Source organism: Nannobrachium achirus (genome assembly GCF_963921795.1).
Source record: "Nannobrachium achirus genome assembly, chromosome: 8".
Classification (NCBI taxonomy): Eukaryota; Metazoa; Chordata; class Actinopteri; order Myctophiformes; family Myctophidae; genus Nannobrachium; species Nannobrachium achirus.
In genome coordinates, this window is record NC_137817.1 from 58393758 (window position 1) to 58410949 (window position 17192).

Genomic DNA, 17192 nt, shown 5'->3' on the forward strand with positions numbered 1-17192 from the left:
CTTTTAGTTGACCTTGTACCAGTGATTTGTACTTTCATGAAACTGTACTTTTTTCTATTGCAAACTTTTAATAAACTTTCCAATCAATCAATCAATTCGGTCGCAATTATAAAAAAAACTCGCCACCAAAAATGGAAAGCAACACGCGGAACCACTTGGAGAGGAGAGCACGTTCTCCGCACGGTTGCATTTTACCGACGGACCCAGAATGTGCCACATCAACACAGGTCCGCCTGGCAGCAGCTTTGTGTCGTGTCAACAGAAACAGAAGCAGTTTCAATATCCTATAATAATACATTAGTCTACTTAAATAGTTGTAACAACGAACACAGCTTGTTTATCGGAGTGAAAAGCAAGCCTCCTGCACGTTAACCACAAACTACAGCTCTTTATGTTTGGTTGTGTGTGTCTGTTTACAAAGTTAGCTCTCTCACACACTCACAACAGACTCCCACTGCTGCAGTACTCCTCCACAGTGTTGAAGGTACAGTAAACTCATTTATTTGTGTGGGTCATTAATACATAGGACCATTGGTGTAAAGCACGGGTCTTCAACAGGGGGTCCGGGACCCCTAGGGGGTCCTCAGAGTTACTACATGGGGTCCTCCAAATCTTTGAGTGACAGAAACTTTTTTCTCCTTTTTTATATTAACCACTTGAACCCTAGTGTCCTTATTCTGAGAACTTTAGCCAAAAATAGCAGATCTACAAGCTCACACAACGCCTCGCAGCACGAGGCGTTGTGAGCTTGTAGATCTGTTATTTTTGGCAAAGAGCTTTGGTTTAGAGGGGAAAAAGAGCACAGAGCAGACTAAGTACAGAGTGAAAGGTCAAGTTTATTAAAGGACAACTTTGTTTTTTTACAACAAGGGTTAATATTTTAGATTGTAATTAGAGAAAAGAAAAAGTGAGTGTTAAAATGTTTTCATTTGCTTCGTTCTATTGTTTTTTCGTGTTTACCGTGCTAAAATGTGGGGCATGCGTACGCATGGTGGCATGCGTACAAGTGGCTAAATATGTATTTTTAGACACAATAAGCCAGCAGTTTCTTTATTGCTATTTACAGTAACACTTCTAGCCCTCATAAGTCACATCCAACCATGAAAGGTTGCGTTGTATCTTGGGAATGCAGCTATCTATAGCAATGATTACTATTACAATGTAGAGCTATTTAACATAGGGTGACCAGACGTCCCGTTTTACCCGGGACAGTCCCGTTTTCAAGCTGCGTGTCCCAGTGTCCCGACAAATATCTCTAAAACACTAATATGTCCCGGTTTTCAACATTCACTGCAAAATTGTCCCGGTTTTCGCCAGAATTAAAATAATAGTAGCTGTTTTCAGTGTTTGCATAGACATTTATCATGTTCTTTTCATGAAAACATGCTCACCTAACCAATCAGAAAACATGAACAAATTCATTGCGTGTCTGAATTCAACGCTGAGGCTGTTTGTCAATCACTCACTGCCTGTTTGCAACCCTGCGGTGCGTGTGTGCGCGTGCACGAACGTTAGAGAATGGGCAAACGCGTGCGCGGAAATGTGCGCATTGCTTTTAGGGTCCCGGTTTTAGGCAACAGTGTTTCGCGTCCCGGTTTGAGTGGCTGAAAATATGGTCACCCTAATTTAACACTGTTACTGAACAAACACTCTATAGCAATGATTACTATCACTTATAGAGCTATTTAACACTGTTACTGAACAAACACTCAATGATTACTGTCACAATATAGAGCTATTTAACACTGTTACTGAACAAACACTCTATAGCAATGATTACTATCACAATATAGAGCTATTTAGCATAAGATTTGAACAAAAACCTATCACTTAAAGCACATAAAATTTACAGTTGCTCTCTCCTCAGATGTCGTGCACACTGGTGGGAGGGGGCGGGGTCAGCATCTCGTTAGCGGACGGTCGTGCGGTCATTTTGGGCAGAGGACCCGAGACCGGTGTCGCCGACAAGAAGTGTTCCAGACACCAAGGTACTGAGGCCAACATAAGACCTGGTTGGAAAACATGTTTATTTAGTGGTGAAAATTAAGTGGGTGTGTGTGTGTGTGTGTGTGTGTGTGAGTGTGAGTGAGTGTGACTGTGAGGGTGTTGTTTCACTGTAAATGGTAAATGGTGCATTCATATAGCTTAGGACAATAACACCAGCACTCACTTTAAGAATAAATTCTTCTTGTTTGATTGAAGGTTTCCCCCCAGCAGTAGGACGTTTTGGCCCAACAGGCCTTCCATTTAGAGTGCTCCTCTTTTCTCTTCCTGAAGCATTTATATAGTGCCTTTATCCAAGGCGCTTTACATACATTGTGCATTACATTCAACCATTCACACACACATTCACAGACATCCCAAGTTGGCGATCACCATTTCCGGGAGGTCACCTGTGCACGCGTGCGTGTGTGCACCGGGGAAAAAGAACCAACAGCTGTAATGTACTGTTATTTTATTCATATTAAGCAAGACCTGTCAAAAACCTGTCTGTTTACTGTTACAAGCTGATTATATTCTCGCGGTTGAGAGTCTCGACTCTCGAGAGGAGAACCCAGTCTCCATCTCAGACCAGTGATTGGTCACTTTTAGACGCCCACATCTCCCACAGCGAATTACAATCATGCATTTGCCAGATTGACAGTTCGACGACGAATTAGAACCGGATTAGAACACATCGCGGGTCGCAGATCCGCCTTTTTCGACCGGATCCCGCCGGATATGGCAACATTTGCGGGAGCGGCCGGGATTTCCGGGAGGTTTAGTGCCACTCGCGGGTGGCCGGGAGGAGACGCTGATTTCCGGGAGACTCCCGCAACATCCGGGAGACTTGGGATGTCTGCATTCATACACCGATGGCGGAGGAAACCATGCAAGGCACTTCCGCACTAAAGGCCCTTTCCCACTGCGCACGATAAGGATAAATATATGTCGGCGTTCACGTAAATTATGTCGGTGTTATCGTTGTGGTGTGGACACTACCATCCACTCTCATCCACTTAATGGAGAAATATATATTTTATCGTTATCGGGTGCAGTGGGAAAGGGCCTTAACTCTGGTCTTTGGAGGGTCCTATCTATTAGAATTTCAGAGATGGTCAATGTGAGGACAATTGTCCTGGTCCTCCTCACAAAGGTTTTATGGATTAAAACAATTATTTAGATTTTGACCGATTGAATACTTTATTAACCCTTTTACTGCTACGTTGAGGATTTAAGGATGTCTTAAACTGCCATCAAAAGCCCCTTTTTGACTGCAGCTTTAGCACCACATCACACCACACTACACCACACCACACCACACCACACCACACCGCACCACATAAAAATATCTACTTTTTCCATTACACAAAAGTACCCCTATCGGAAAGAAACAAATTGACCCATTTAACTGTGATTATAATACTATAAACATTTGTATTACAACTATCCTAAATTATGATACACTATAATGGATTATAACTGTGATTATAATACACTATAAAGTATTAATGTATTACTATAATAACTCTAATACACTATAATATATTATAATAGTGGTTATAACACAATAGAATCTATTACAACTATATCCTGGTTGTCTAAATGAAAAGTCAGTGAGTGATCAGTCATTATTAAGTGTTTGGCCTAGCTCAGACCTACTCTAGATTGGATACTTTTTAGTACCACGTTTAGTACCACTTTCACACCACTCTACCCAGGTCCTTGTAGTGGAAAACCTGGCATCTAAAAGTGTAGTATGCTTCGGCCCTTAGGGTGGGAGTTTTGGCTGATTAGTAAATCAAACAGAACTAGTAGATGGTTCAAATCCCTCAGGTAAAGTTGGTGCTCATGAAGGTAAGCAGGCAATACTGAGACTTAGTTTCTAGTTTTCTGTAAAATACAAAGGCTGCTTCCCCAAGTTTATGTGTGGTTGTAGGGACAGAAAACATACCAACGTGTGTGTTGATACTGTGTGTGATCAATAACAGCATTGCTCATTGTTTTCTAGTGAAGCTGGTGGCTTGTTACAGAGACCAGGACGCACTGGTTACACAGGTAGGATCACATCTTAACCTCCTAATTATTATTATATTATTAACCTTGTTACAAACATCAGGTATAATCATATCTTAACCTCCTAATTATTATTATATTATTAACCTTGTTACAAACATCAGGTATGATCACATCTTAACTACCTGTTTATTACTTCATTAACATATTCTACATTCTCTAATTGTGTAGACTTCTTGTAGATTAAGTGATGCACATGTTTTACAATAATTTAACTCTAGAGAGTATAACATGAAACCAAATGGACCCTCTCACCAGGGCTGTCAATTGTTACATAATCGTCTAATCGAAATTATTTGAGGTAATCACAATTATTTTGCATAATCGTCATAATAGTTTCCATGTTGAGAAATGTTAATATAGTTACAAATACAAGCAGTGGAAATAGCAGATCTACAAGCTCACAACGTGTCACAATGCGACACGCTGTGAGATTGTAGATCGGCTATTTCCGCTATCAATGTTTTTTTTTTTTCAAGTATAACATTTTCAAATATGTCAGTTGTCAAGTTCTTTGTTTATTTAAGTTATGTGTCATGATTGACATGTGCAACTTCAAAGCCTAAAAGCCAAACAGAAATGTAATTGTCAACGACAAATTCACAATTCAATCGTTAATCGCAATTATTTGAGTGACAATGAATCGTCATGTAAAATGTCATAATCGTGACAGCCCTACCTCTCACACACTCAAGAGTTAAAGATCTATAAGGGTCCATTTGGTTACCAACTCTACATCATTTAGCTGTGGACCACTGGTTCAAAAAACACTGTTTTTTTAACCCAAGCTTTTGTTCCCCTCATCTACAGCTGGGTCCCAACCCCAGTTCCCTGGGCGGTGAGACGCTGGGCAGGGGTCAGTCTGGTAGGCTGTCCCACGGCGGGACCCTGCACCTGGTCAACCAGCAGCACCCCTTCACCCTGCGCTACGCCTCCAGCTCCAACGGGACACCGGCCTCCGCAGAGCAGCACAAGACCCTGAAAGCCCGGGACAAGAGCAAGGAGGGCAGGAACGGCAAGGTAGGGCTGGGACGACAATCGCTGTTATCGTTTATCGTGATTAAAAGAAAACTCACAATAACGGTTTGTGGAGATTGGAATATATTGTGAAATTGTCCTCCGTCATAAGCTGGGATCAATTCACATTTGATCCACTTAAACCCTCTACAATTGGTATTAACACCTTTGTTGCTATCAATTTAATCTCTTTGAAGGTCCAAGATGCCATGGTCTCCATAGACTGTAATAGATTTCTAATGAAATGTAATACTTGTTTTACATGTGCAGTAATGTGTCTGTCACTTTACCCCAGTAAGTTAAGAATAGTACTTGGCACAAAAAGACTGACTCAACAAACAGCTGTCTATCGGGACAGTGGCTCCACGCTTGCTACGACGTCACCGGTCCATACATGGAAGACTCTTCACAGTCGTATCTTTAGACACTGTTTAGGAGACACCCTTTCACCTATTCTTGTCACACTGTCTGTGTATAAATGAGAGACGCTGCTGGGGAAACGGGAGGCAACACTTGGCATGCGTGTTGTCTCAGAACTCTTGACTATATTGTTAATAAATATTGTACTCATCGTCACTCCACCCTCTGGAAATTCAACTTATTATATTAGTATAGTATGTTTGAAGAATTCTATTACAAGACTTCCATGTAATTCATAGTGCACGGATCATGCACTCCCATGCCTAGATCATGCACCACGTGTGCATGCTGTTCACAGCTTTCAAACAAAAAAATCTGCTTGGAAATCCGTTCAGGCATTCATGAGATATCAGCCATTATGTTTATGTCAACAAACATGGCTGCCATGTTTGAAAGATGGGGTTTGTTATGGGGGTTAAACATGCAATTTCGCAATCGTGATCATGCCTAATACATTTTTGGATTTTTTTTTCTTCAAAAACTGCCCAAACTCGGGAAACTCGGGGTTGGCACAGGTAGGGTACCTATATAAACTCGGGAAACTCGGGGTTGGCACCATATTTGTTAACACAACTGTAAACATACTTGATACAGTCTTTTTTTTTCTTGACCAAATCTTTGCCAAAAAAGAGCTGATCTACAAGCTTACAACGCATCGCGACGAGTTGTGAGCCTGTAGATGGGCTATTGTTGGCAAAGGGGGTTCAAATGGTTAATAAAAAGGACATTTTAAGAGTATTAGGCATAATTTGACAATCGCGATAATATCGTAAATTGCAATCATTGGTCACAATAATCCTGACATGCCATTTTCATATGGTCCCATCCCTCCTAGGACAGAGACCCTCCTCCGTCCAGTGTGGGCTCCAAGCGCAACATCAAGGATTTCTTCTCCGCTTCTCCCAGGAAGGTAATACTGTGTGAGGAGGAGAGAGTGCTTTAACTGAAGGTGTAATCCACATGTGATGTTTAACTAATGTGAGCCCTGCGATGAGATGCCAGAGTGCTGTCCAGCTCTTGTCCAGCCAACACCAACTCAGGACTCCTGAATTGTTGCTGTCCACACTCTCCTATCTAGGGCAGTGGCTTAGGGGTAGAACACGGAGGGTTCCCAGTTCGATCCCGGGCTCCCCCAGAGTTAGTGTCGAAGAGTCCTTGAGCAAGACTCTGAACCCCTAGTTGCTCCCGGTGAGCAGGCTGGTGCCTTGCATGGTTTCCTCTGCCATCGGTGTATGAATGTATGTGTGAATGGGCACCATTTACCATTTACCTAACATGAAGACCTACATGTGGGGATATAGAGCAGGGCCGCTTCCTCTGAATGCTTCTTAACTCATCTACTGCAGAGATCTGAAGAGAGTCACTGGTTCACACAGAGCACCACAGACAGCATTTGACAAGATTCCCTTTTGGGCCACTAGAGGGTGCTGTTCACTAAACTATGAGTCAAACTTATGCTTCCTACCTCCACTGAGAGACATGCAGCCATATCGATCACATGACTGTGACTGTGTGTGTGTGTGTGTGTGTGTGTGTCAACACACAGTTTGTCTCCAGTATACAGTGTCTAACACACAGTTTGTCTCCAGTATACAGTGTCTAACACACAGTTTGTCTCCAGTATACAGTGTCTAACACACAGTTTGTCTCCAGTATACAGTGTCTAACACACAGTTTGTCTCCAGTATACAGTGTCTAACACACAGTTTGTCTCCAGTATACAGTGTCTAACACACAGTTTGTCTCCAGTATACAGTGTCTAACACACAGTTTGTCTTCAGTATACAGTGTCTAACACACAGTTTGTCTCCAGTATACAGTGTCTAACACACAGTTTGTCTTCAGTGTACAGTGTCTAACACACAGTTTGTCTCCAGTCCTCCAAGAGGCCACTGAGCCCAGAGGGGAGAGATGAGGAGGAGGTGAAACGCCAGAGGAGAAACCAGGAGGATTCTGATGAGGAGGAGGAGAGACTGGCTGAGGAGAAGCTGAGACACTTGCAGGTATGGTAGGGGTGGGCGATATGGTGATAATTATCGTGGAGATGATACGATGTCTCCACGATATGCCTTTTTCAGAGATATTGTATATATCGTGATACAATTGAGGGAGCCTTGTAAAAAATCCTGTTTAATCGTTAATACAGAGATTCATTGCAGAATTCAATTTAAACCTGCATTTTGGTCTAAATCAGTAGTTCTCAAACTTTACAATGTCAAGGTCTCCACTTAACTCCGACAGTTTACGGGTCCATTTGGTTTCATTTGTATACTGTCAGAGTTACATACTTGTAAAGTTCAATTTAGACCTCCCAAAAGGAACCCAGAGTCTAGTTTTTGTCAAGTAACTTGAAAAATAACTATAAAAAACAACGTGAAAAAGAATCATGATAAAATCGTGTATCGTGATACAGCTTGGGAAAATATCGTGATATTGTATTTTTCCATATCGCCCACCCCTAAGGTATGGGTTGGGTATCGAACATGTGGGTGTCCGAAAGGTAGATTGTGATCTGCCAGTAGATCACAAGATTGATTGACATCAAGAAGGGCCTGTCAGCTCCCTTCGCGGCCAAAGGTGACAAGCAAACTTTGGAATGCTCTTCCACAAGCCTCGGGAGTTGCAGCCTCTGTGGACATTTTTAAACGCAACCTCAAAACGCTACTATTTGAACAGGCGTTTGTCGTTGGTACATGATTTAAATTTATATGCCCGTATTGTTGTCCTAGAAACTAATTGTACAACCTTTTTGTTAATTACCTTTGTTTTTTCACTGTATGTAAAGCACCTTGCTGAGATCTTGCTGTGAGAGGTGCTATATAAATAAAATGTACTTACTTAGGCCTACTTCTAAAGTGGCAAACCCACTAATGCAACATTTTGTTTTCAATAGTCAGTAGCATTACAAAGAACCTGAAAACCTACCACTTCCATACAGAATGGGATGAAGACTTTATTCCCCCACTATTTCTCGTTCCAAGCGTGTTTGTCTCATATGTAACGCCAGCGCTGCATGCTATTCCAAAACCCCCTCAGGTAAACATTTTTTAGGTGCGTAGATCATGCTGAGATGGTCGTTTTAAAAGTAGCTCTCAAGTAAAAAAAGAAAATGTGGGCACGCTTGTTGTAAGTGATAAGAAGGCAGACACTCTTAATGCAAAGTGATTTACAGTAAGCAAGGACAAGCACAAGGTAATACATAAATACATCATTGCGTAGAAATTCATAGAAAATGTCATCTAAAAAACATAGGTAGACCAAGAACCTATTCTATAAAATCAATAAAATCAAAAACAATCAAAACATCAATAATCTGTACATCAAAGCCTTACACACTAGACCAGGGGTGCCCACACTATTTTGACTTGAGGGCTACTTTTAGACCATTGGTTGGAGAATAATTGCTGACCCCTCTCATGTTCTGCATTCAGAATACGAACGGCTACCCTCGGGTAGACGAGTCCCAGTTAAAAACAAGAAAAGACATTTGAACAGATACAAATACTCATTCATTCCCATATCCGTTAATCTGCTAAACTCAGGCCGTTAGTAGGGGTGATGACTGGTGTAATGTAATGTAATGTATGCACTTGACCTGTATGTCAGCACTGTGTGTTGTGCACTATTCGTTGTAATTTACTTTCTGTCTGTCCTGTTGTATGTTATGTAGCAGCCTACATGTCCAAGACAAATTTCCTTCGGGACAAAATAAATTGATCTTGATCTTGATTCCCAAACATTTTAGCTTGTGACCCAAAAGAGAAATTAGACGTTTGCCCCGGGACCCAAACTAGTGAAAACAGCAGATCTGCAAGCTCACAACACGTCTTTATGCGTCGCGTTGTGAGCTTGTAGATCGGCTATTTTCATTACTTCTTAAACATTAACTCTTTTACCGCTTCGAACGTTAACGCTCGTCCCAATTTTGACGGCCCATCCCTAGTCAGCATCCCTATAAGTTAGCTGATCTGAGTGAACGGGTGGGCTTGTAGGGGTGGATCAGGCTTTGAAGGTGTGATCCCTATCCAACAGGAGATGGCAGAGCAGGCCATGGGGGGCAGCAGCAGCAGCGCTGGCAGTGCCCAGCAGGCATCATCTTCATCATCATCTTCATCTTCATCAGCCTGCACCAAGAGCAACTGGCAGCAGATAGGAGCTACCCTGATGCTTTACACTGCAGCTGGAGTCAGAGGCAGCGACAAGGTGTGTGTGTGTGTGTGTGTGTGTGTGTGTGTGTGTGTGTGTGTGTGTGTGTGTGTGTGTGTGTGTGTGTGTGTGTGTGTGTGTGTGTGTGTGTGTGTGTGTGTGTGTGTGTGTGTGTGTGTGTGTGTGTGTGTGTGTTGACTGCCACTATTTTCTAGGAGCAGTAGGAGCAGTGTTAGCTAGTTGTTACTATCAAAACCTACACCGGCTGTCAATCTGTCTGTCACACGTCACGCCACACTTTTGCCCTACTCATATCTCTGCCACCGTTGCCCCTATCCATGCCAAACTTTGCACACACTCCTTAGCTGCCAAACCACAACCTCCACATTTCTCACGTGGCCCTCTTCTAGCGCCACCATGAGGCCGATTCTTGCAAAACACATTTTTTGGACACTGCTCCTACAGATTTTGCCCTAAAATCACGCATGTCGTCAACATGGATCTGTCCCATTTCCCATATTCCCTCCTGATTGGCTACCATTGCGGTCGCTTATCTCCCGATTAGGGAGTCTGGTAAATAGGTTTTTCCGGCGAATCCGGAAGCACTGTCTTTGGGGCATTTAGGCACCTTGGATCGGCGATCCGATTTTGGATTGTTTTTAATCAAATTGTTAATATACTTGTGAGGGCCAAGTGTCCCCACAAGTATTCTAGACTCTGAGAGCAGACATTGTAAGCACAATGTTCCTGGTTAAGTTTAGGGGTTAGGAAGGGGGTTGTAGCTCACACTGAGCACATTAACTATAACTATAGAAATATAGTTTTAAAAATCATTCTAAGTCAAGTGGATTGCAGTGTTCACACAGACTATTAAGTGCCGATCCCGCGAATACTCGTGAAATATTAAAAGTAGGGGTGTGTATCCATCCCCTACAAGGCGATTCGATACGTATCCGATACATGGGCTAACGATTCGATTCGGAAACGATACGGCTTACATACAGAACGATTCGATACGATTCGATTTGGTACAATTTCGATACAATTTCGATTTTGTGGAATTTGATTCGATTCGATCCGATTCGATTCGATTCGATACGATTCGATGCGATACGGTGTGATCTGATACTTACGTTTAATGAAACATACATTTTCCATTTTTAATTAAGAAACTTGATCTATAAAGTAGCATGGCTGACCTTCAAATAATGGATATCTCATAAAAGACCAAGGAATAACATAAAATTGTAAAGAAAGATGGATGACAAATCATTTTAGTATCATGACATTGTTGTGTTCATTCTAAATAGACACAGACATGTAGATACAAAAAATAATTAATGTAAACTACAAAGCCTACTGACATGGTTTGAAAATCTGTCTCACACACCCATTTCTAAGAGCTTCACTTTAGCAGTTACAGTTGGTCAGGTGGAGAAATATAAAACAAACACACAAAAGGCCTGGCCCTTCAGGCTTCAGTACAGTGCAATAATTGTACTTTGCAAAGCTGCTATAATAACACTGAAAAACTAAAATACATCCTCACCAATGCCACAGATCAGATCAATCCTCAGCAATGCCACAGATCAGATCACCAAATAAAACTAGTAAAAGAGCCTGCTGTTATTCAGTCAATAAGATCATTTCAAAGAGATCCACTTTACAACAGTAACAACAACAGTATAAAGTAAGTGCAACATTTGAAGTCTGGCACACATCATGTCTACTTGTTATCTTATGGCTCTACTGCAGTAGTTCTAAAAAAAATCAATGTCAAGGACCCCCAGTTTGACATATGGATCAGGCTCTTGTCTTAAGTTTAAATGGAACCAAATGGACCCATTAGGGTCCATTTGGTTCCATTTGTACACTCCATTGAGTTACACATACCCAAGGGTTCATTAGGGTCCATTTGGTTCCATTTGTACACTCCCCTGCTGAGTTACACATACCCAAGGGTCCATTTGGTTCCTATCATTTTGTCGAGGACCCCCTAGAACTCCCTCAAGGACCCTTGGGGGTCCCCGGACCCCACTTTGAAAACCAATACTCTATAGTCGCCCTTTGCAATAAAAGCTGATGCTGTGATTATTACCTTTGCTGTCGACAAGCGCGGGGACTTCTGATGGTTCTACTGGGAAAGGTGTTATCCAATCCATTACTGTCGCATTCTTATAAAATCCAAACTTGCGTTTCTCCACTGGAATAACCCATAGTGAATAGTGATGGAACTAGTCTACCACGTTGTTGGTTTGTTTACAAGTCGCTGTGTGTCGCACATGCGAGCGTCATACACGCACCAGTGTGCTATGTCGGAAGTAGCAGATCTATACGTTTACAACTCATCCACATGCAACACCCTGTGGGCTTGTAGATCTGCGGCTTCCCGCAGGACAGTGACTGCAGTACGCAGAAACCCAGCTCTATTTGGAGGACAGAGCAGCAGGCAGCTTTTTCTTTTTTTTTCTTTCCATTGCACTGCAGCACTGACTGCTAGCAGCGCTCACTTTTGAAGTAATGATTTGTAACAGTAAACGATGAGTAAGTAAGTTCAGAATTTCACAGCAGGTTAATTATTTAATGCTAAAATCCGATTAATAACTTTAGGACCGATACATCGACCGATACGGCCGCGATTTGGACCGATCCGGGTAAACGCGCATCGATGCGGCCGTATCGCTAGTGTTGAAACCGATAATCGATTCATATCGATTTTTTTCGACACCCTTAATTAAAAGGTATCCAGCCTGCCGATCACGCGATGACTCGCGAAATATACTGTATATACAGTAAAGCTGGCACTTGCTACCTACCGTCTGGTGAAAAGCCCTGGCACGGGTGGAGTCGCCGATTCATCATCATCGCGCATCCACGAGCACACAATAGTGATCCCATAACATTGAAACCAACGGTCTTTCTCATCTTTACAGTCCATTTTCTCCAAAAAACACAATTTCTGTGCCAAGGATGGCATTGGATTCTCGCTAAAATAGCACAAGCATAAAGGCATCCATCTTAGATCACTGTTTACGTTTTGGACCAGAACTACTTCCAGGTGAATCTCCGTCAAGTAGGACTTCGTTTAGTTAGCTCAATCTACTTCCGGCCTTCAAAATAAGAGACTGGCCGTGGACGGAGCAAGCTGCCGGCACGCTGGAAAATTAACCCTTTCATGTCTGAGGCACTAAATGAGTTGTTTAACTCATCCAGAGCCCAGGACATTAACGGATTAGGGGGTCCAGAGTGCCCCCTCCCGGCCCCATTAACGGCCATTGTCTTATTTTGAAGGCCAGAAGTCTAGACCGGAAGTACTTCCGGTCTGACGTCATCGGATCCTGCGACGGAACCGAACATTGTTTACGTGGTGCCATGCTGGATTGCATAGGAGCGTTTATACATGTGTTTTATAAGCGAGCATCTGCCTCCATCTTCGCTTCTAAAGTGTTGTTTTGAGATAATGGACATTAAAGATGAGATCGGCCGTCCACCTCAATGTTATGGGATGACTATTGTGTGCTCGTGGAGCCGTGATGATGACAAATCAGCGCGGATTTCGTCTCCGGAGCGTCGGCCATTGTACTAGGTATTTTTACTCGCCGTTACAGTAATATATTACTTTTCGCGCGACATCACGCATTCGGCACTATACGTACTCTAGTACTTATCGCGTGACATCACGCGAAAGGCACTAGATGAGTTAAAAAGAAAATACAATAGTGAACGATAGTTATAGTTATCTTATGCCCAGTAGGAATGGCGCTTTATACTACTTCATACTTAGTACACTTAGAAACTAGCTGATCTACAAGCTCACAACACGCCACGCCGAGAGACGACGTGAGCTTGTAGATCAGTCATGCGCAACACCTCAAGATCACAGTTAAAAATGGCAAACAAAGAGTGTCTGTTCTTAAATGTCCTCACGAGTATAGTTCTGTGTGCCAGTCTGTCTAAAACACTTAGTTAAACTTGGTATCTCTGGTATTGTCTCTTCTCAGATTGCAGGCTTTGACATTGACGGTTGCATCATCACCACCAAGTCAGGAAAAGTGTTCCCTACAGCGCCAGATGACTGGAAGTACGTCAGCTACAACCAGCACTTCTTAACTCATTTTCTCTTTTCAACAAATGTAAAGACGTTTCATTTATTTCATAAATTGGTAACATTTCGAGCCTCACCTTCCCACAGCCAGTCTTCTGAACCCGTTTGGCTGGAAGGTTTTCATAAATGAATGGCCTACTTTGTCATTCACAAAAGGTGCAAAAATAGCCGATGTATAAGCCCAAACCCCACCGCGTTATGAGCTTGTAGATATGATATTTTTGTGAGGAAGAAAAATAATCGTTTTTGGATATGCAGTATGAGGTTTCCACAATGATATGATTCATATTGCAGTATATAACAGCCCTCTGATGTTGTTAGGCTTGTAGGACTCCTCACAGGGCTTTATCTGTTTATTAAATCTCAATCTGTAACTTCATTTATTTATCAATGCATTCTATCTTTGTCCATCTTCATTGTTGATTTTATTGTTGTTAGCATTGGTCTTTGCTGACCTTGGCCACAGTCAGACCTTTCACTGCTTGTACACAGGGGTGTCGCACCAAGTTCTGGGCCCTGGCCTGGGTTCAAGGATTCACTGCGCATGAATGTTCTTCATAGGGGGGAGGGGGTTTAACCCGTTTAGACTGGGAACACATTATTTTGTGCTTTAACTATTGAAAAATAGCAGGTGCGGTGCGAGCTTGTAGATCTGCTATTTTTGAAAAATCATGAAAATGTGTGCAAGTCGTTGAATATTTCAAATCCTTCTAAGGTTTTTTGAAAAACCTATGTTTCTGTCATTGGTGCTCAAAACCTTTCATGTGAAGGACCCCCAAAATGATATGTATTTGGCCACGGACCCCCATCTCAAAATATTTAGTTCCAGGGACCCCCCAGAAGCAAACTTTGAGTTAAAAAATACATATATTCAAAGATTTACTAAAATCTTCACAACTTTTCAAAAATAGCAAATCTAAAAGCTGCGAGCTTGTATATCTGCTATTTTTCAATGCCCTAGTAACTCGGTCCCACTCCCACTGAGTGGTGAGCAATAAAATAAACCCTGTTGATTCTCAACAGGATTCTGTTCTCGGAGATCCAACCCAGGCTGGCCAGCTTGTTGAAGAAAGGATTCAAGGTGAGGAGAGAAGGAAACACCCAGATGTTGTCAATGAAGGAGACACATCAGTTTCCATTCTTGAAGTGGCTGCACCTTTGATTCTAGCTTAGAGGAAGCCTTTATGACCAAAGTCATTAAATAACAGCCGCTCCTACGAACCATCACATACGCAGGTTGGTTGTAAGAGGCTTCCAACAACTTAGATGCCAAAAGAAAGCAGCTAAACGCTACTCTCTCTTCTACTATTGGTAGCCGCCACATATGGCGAAGGCGTTGTTACTTGTACCCTTGAGTGGTGTGTGGGTAATGGACAATTGTTCAGAATTTGCTGACTGTACATTATTTACAGCACCTTGTAATATTTTCTCCTTGTATTGTATCTCTTATGTGGACATGAATACATATTAAAATGTGTGTGTGTGTGTGTGTGTGTGTGTGTGTGTGTGTGTGTGTGTGTGTGTGTGTGTGTGTGTGTGTGTGTGTGTGTGTGTGTGTGTGTGTGTGTGTGTGTGTGTGTGTGTGTGTGTGTGTGTGTCTCAGGTTGTGTTCTTCACCAACCAGATGGGCATCGCTAGAGGGAAACTGAGACCAGAGGTGTTCAAGTCTAAAGTAGAGGACATCCTAGACACTCTGCAACTACCTATACAGGTACTACTATAGAGGGTATGCGCATGCCATGCATGAAGTGAATGTCAAATCGAGTGGCAAAGTGAGTTTAACGTTGTTCAACATCATTTAATGCAATCAGATAGGACTTCTGTCCTCTCTCCTATCTGATCTGTTTGGATGTATGGGCTGTCAAGGCCAGAAAGTAGTTCTTTGCCACTCAGTAGGCATTCCCGCATAACTTCCGGGTATGATGATGATGTCATGTGCATACCCTCTATTTACTATTTACAATTTAGACATTTAGCAGACGCTCTTAATCCAGAGCGACTTACAATAAGCAAGGTAATCAACATCCCTACAGGGTACATAAATTAAAAAAAGATATATAAAAACTACTATCTAAATTACATATCGTCACTGTCTGGTCAAAACCTCCGAAATCCATTTTTGATGTTTTTGATTTTTTTGGGCATAAATCAGGGCTATGGTACACCCTTTACGTCTGTGTGTTGGTTAAAATAATATTGAACCAATGGAAAGTAGTAAAAAGTGCTTTGGACAAAACTTCCCAAGTCCACACTTTCTGCCAAACCATCTAACTCCACTCGTTTGGCCAACTCTTTTTTTCATAAATCTGTGCTATTGAACACCCTTTACGTCTGTGTGTTGTTTACAATAATATTGAACCAATGAAAAGTAGTAAAAAGTGCTTCGGTCAAAACCTCTTAACTCCACTTATTTTCTCGAAAATGAACATTTTGGAGTTAGGAGGTTTCGGCCCGACAGCAGAGATATATATTCATTGGGGGGTAGGCAAGTGCTACGGTAAGTGCGATGGGCTGAGGTGGAGACTAAAGAGGTGAGTCTTCAGACCACGGTGGAAGCTAGGGAGTGAGTCTGTAGTTCTAAGTGCGACAGGGAGATAATGCCACTGTTTGGGAGCCAGGAGGGTGAAGAGTCCGCATTCCTCGCTCCCAGCTGATCTGAGTGAACGGGTGGGGGTTTAGGAATCAATCAGGCTTTGAAGGTATGGAGGCACTAAAAATAAAAAGTAGAGTACAACTACCTATACACTGTATAGGTAGTTGTATACAGGAAATAATACAAATCTTCTCGTTCTCTACTGTAATTGAAGCCCCAGCCAGCCAGTCTGTAGGTATGTAGTCTTGCGTAGCCAGACAACTATTCCACAATCTATGAATGTTATATATATACTCTGGAACTACACCTCCTGAACGGCGAGTAATGGAACTCCTATTGTACAACAGCAGTTGTCCAGTTATCTTCAAACTTGCCACAGTAATGGCTCATTAATGTGGCATGACTAGCCATGTACCTTTCCACCTTTACATGTGTCTCCACTTTTAGTAATGTGTGTGTGTGTGTGTGTGTGTGTGTGTGTGTGTGTGTGTGTGTGTGTGTGTGTGTGTGTGTGTGTGTGTGTGTGTGTGTGTGTGCGTGCGCGTGCGTGTGCGTGCGCACGCGTGTGTGTCTGTGCGCGTGTGCGTGCATGTTTCAGGTGTTTGTAGCAGCTGGTCCAGGTATCTACAGGAAACCAGTGACGGGGATGTGGGATTATCTGTGTGAGAAGGTACACACACACACACACACACACACACACACACACACACACACACACACACACACACACACACACACACACACTATGGAGACCACAACTCAATGATACATATTAAGCCACGGACGGAAGTGATACACATGGACCTCCATATTAATAGATTATTAATATGTTTCCCTAAAGAGAAGAAGAGTTTT

General features: G+C 42.4%; 1 protein-coding gene across 1 annotated transcript in view; it reads left to right on the top strand.

The window, feature by feature from the left end:
- The first annotated feature begins 245 nt into the window (after positions 1-245).
- LOC308289538 (bifunctional polynucleotide phosphatase/kinase-like) overlaps positions 246-17192 on the top strand; it is a 33976-nt gene continuing 17029 nt past the window's right edge. The window contains exons 1-11 of the mRNA XM_080731244.1: positions 246-484; positions 1868-1988; positions 3992-4038; positions 4867-5076; positions 6329-6403; positions 7371-7496; positions 9526-9696; positions 13641-13720; positions 14768-14825; positions 15348-15455; positions 16936-17007. Of these exons, the coding sequence (XP_080587370.1) occupies positions 392-484; positions 1868-1988; positions 3992-4038; positions 4867-5076; positions 6329-6403; positions 7371-7496; positions 9526-9696; positions 13641-13720; positions 14768-14825; positions 15348-15455; positions 16936-17007 (1161 nt within the window). The 5' untranslated portion in view covers positions 246-391. The remainder of the gene's footprint in view (positions 485-1867; positions 1989-3991; positions 4039-4866; positions 5077-6328; positions 6404-7370; positions 7497-9525; positions 9697-13640; positions 13721-14767; positions 14826-15347; positions 15456-16935; positions 17008-17192) is intronic.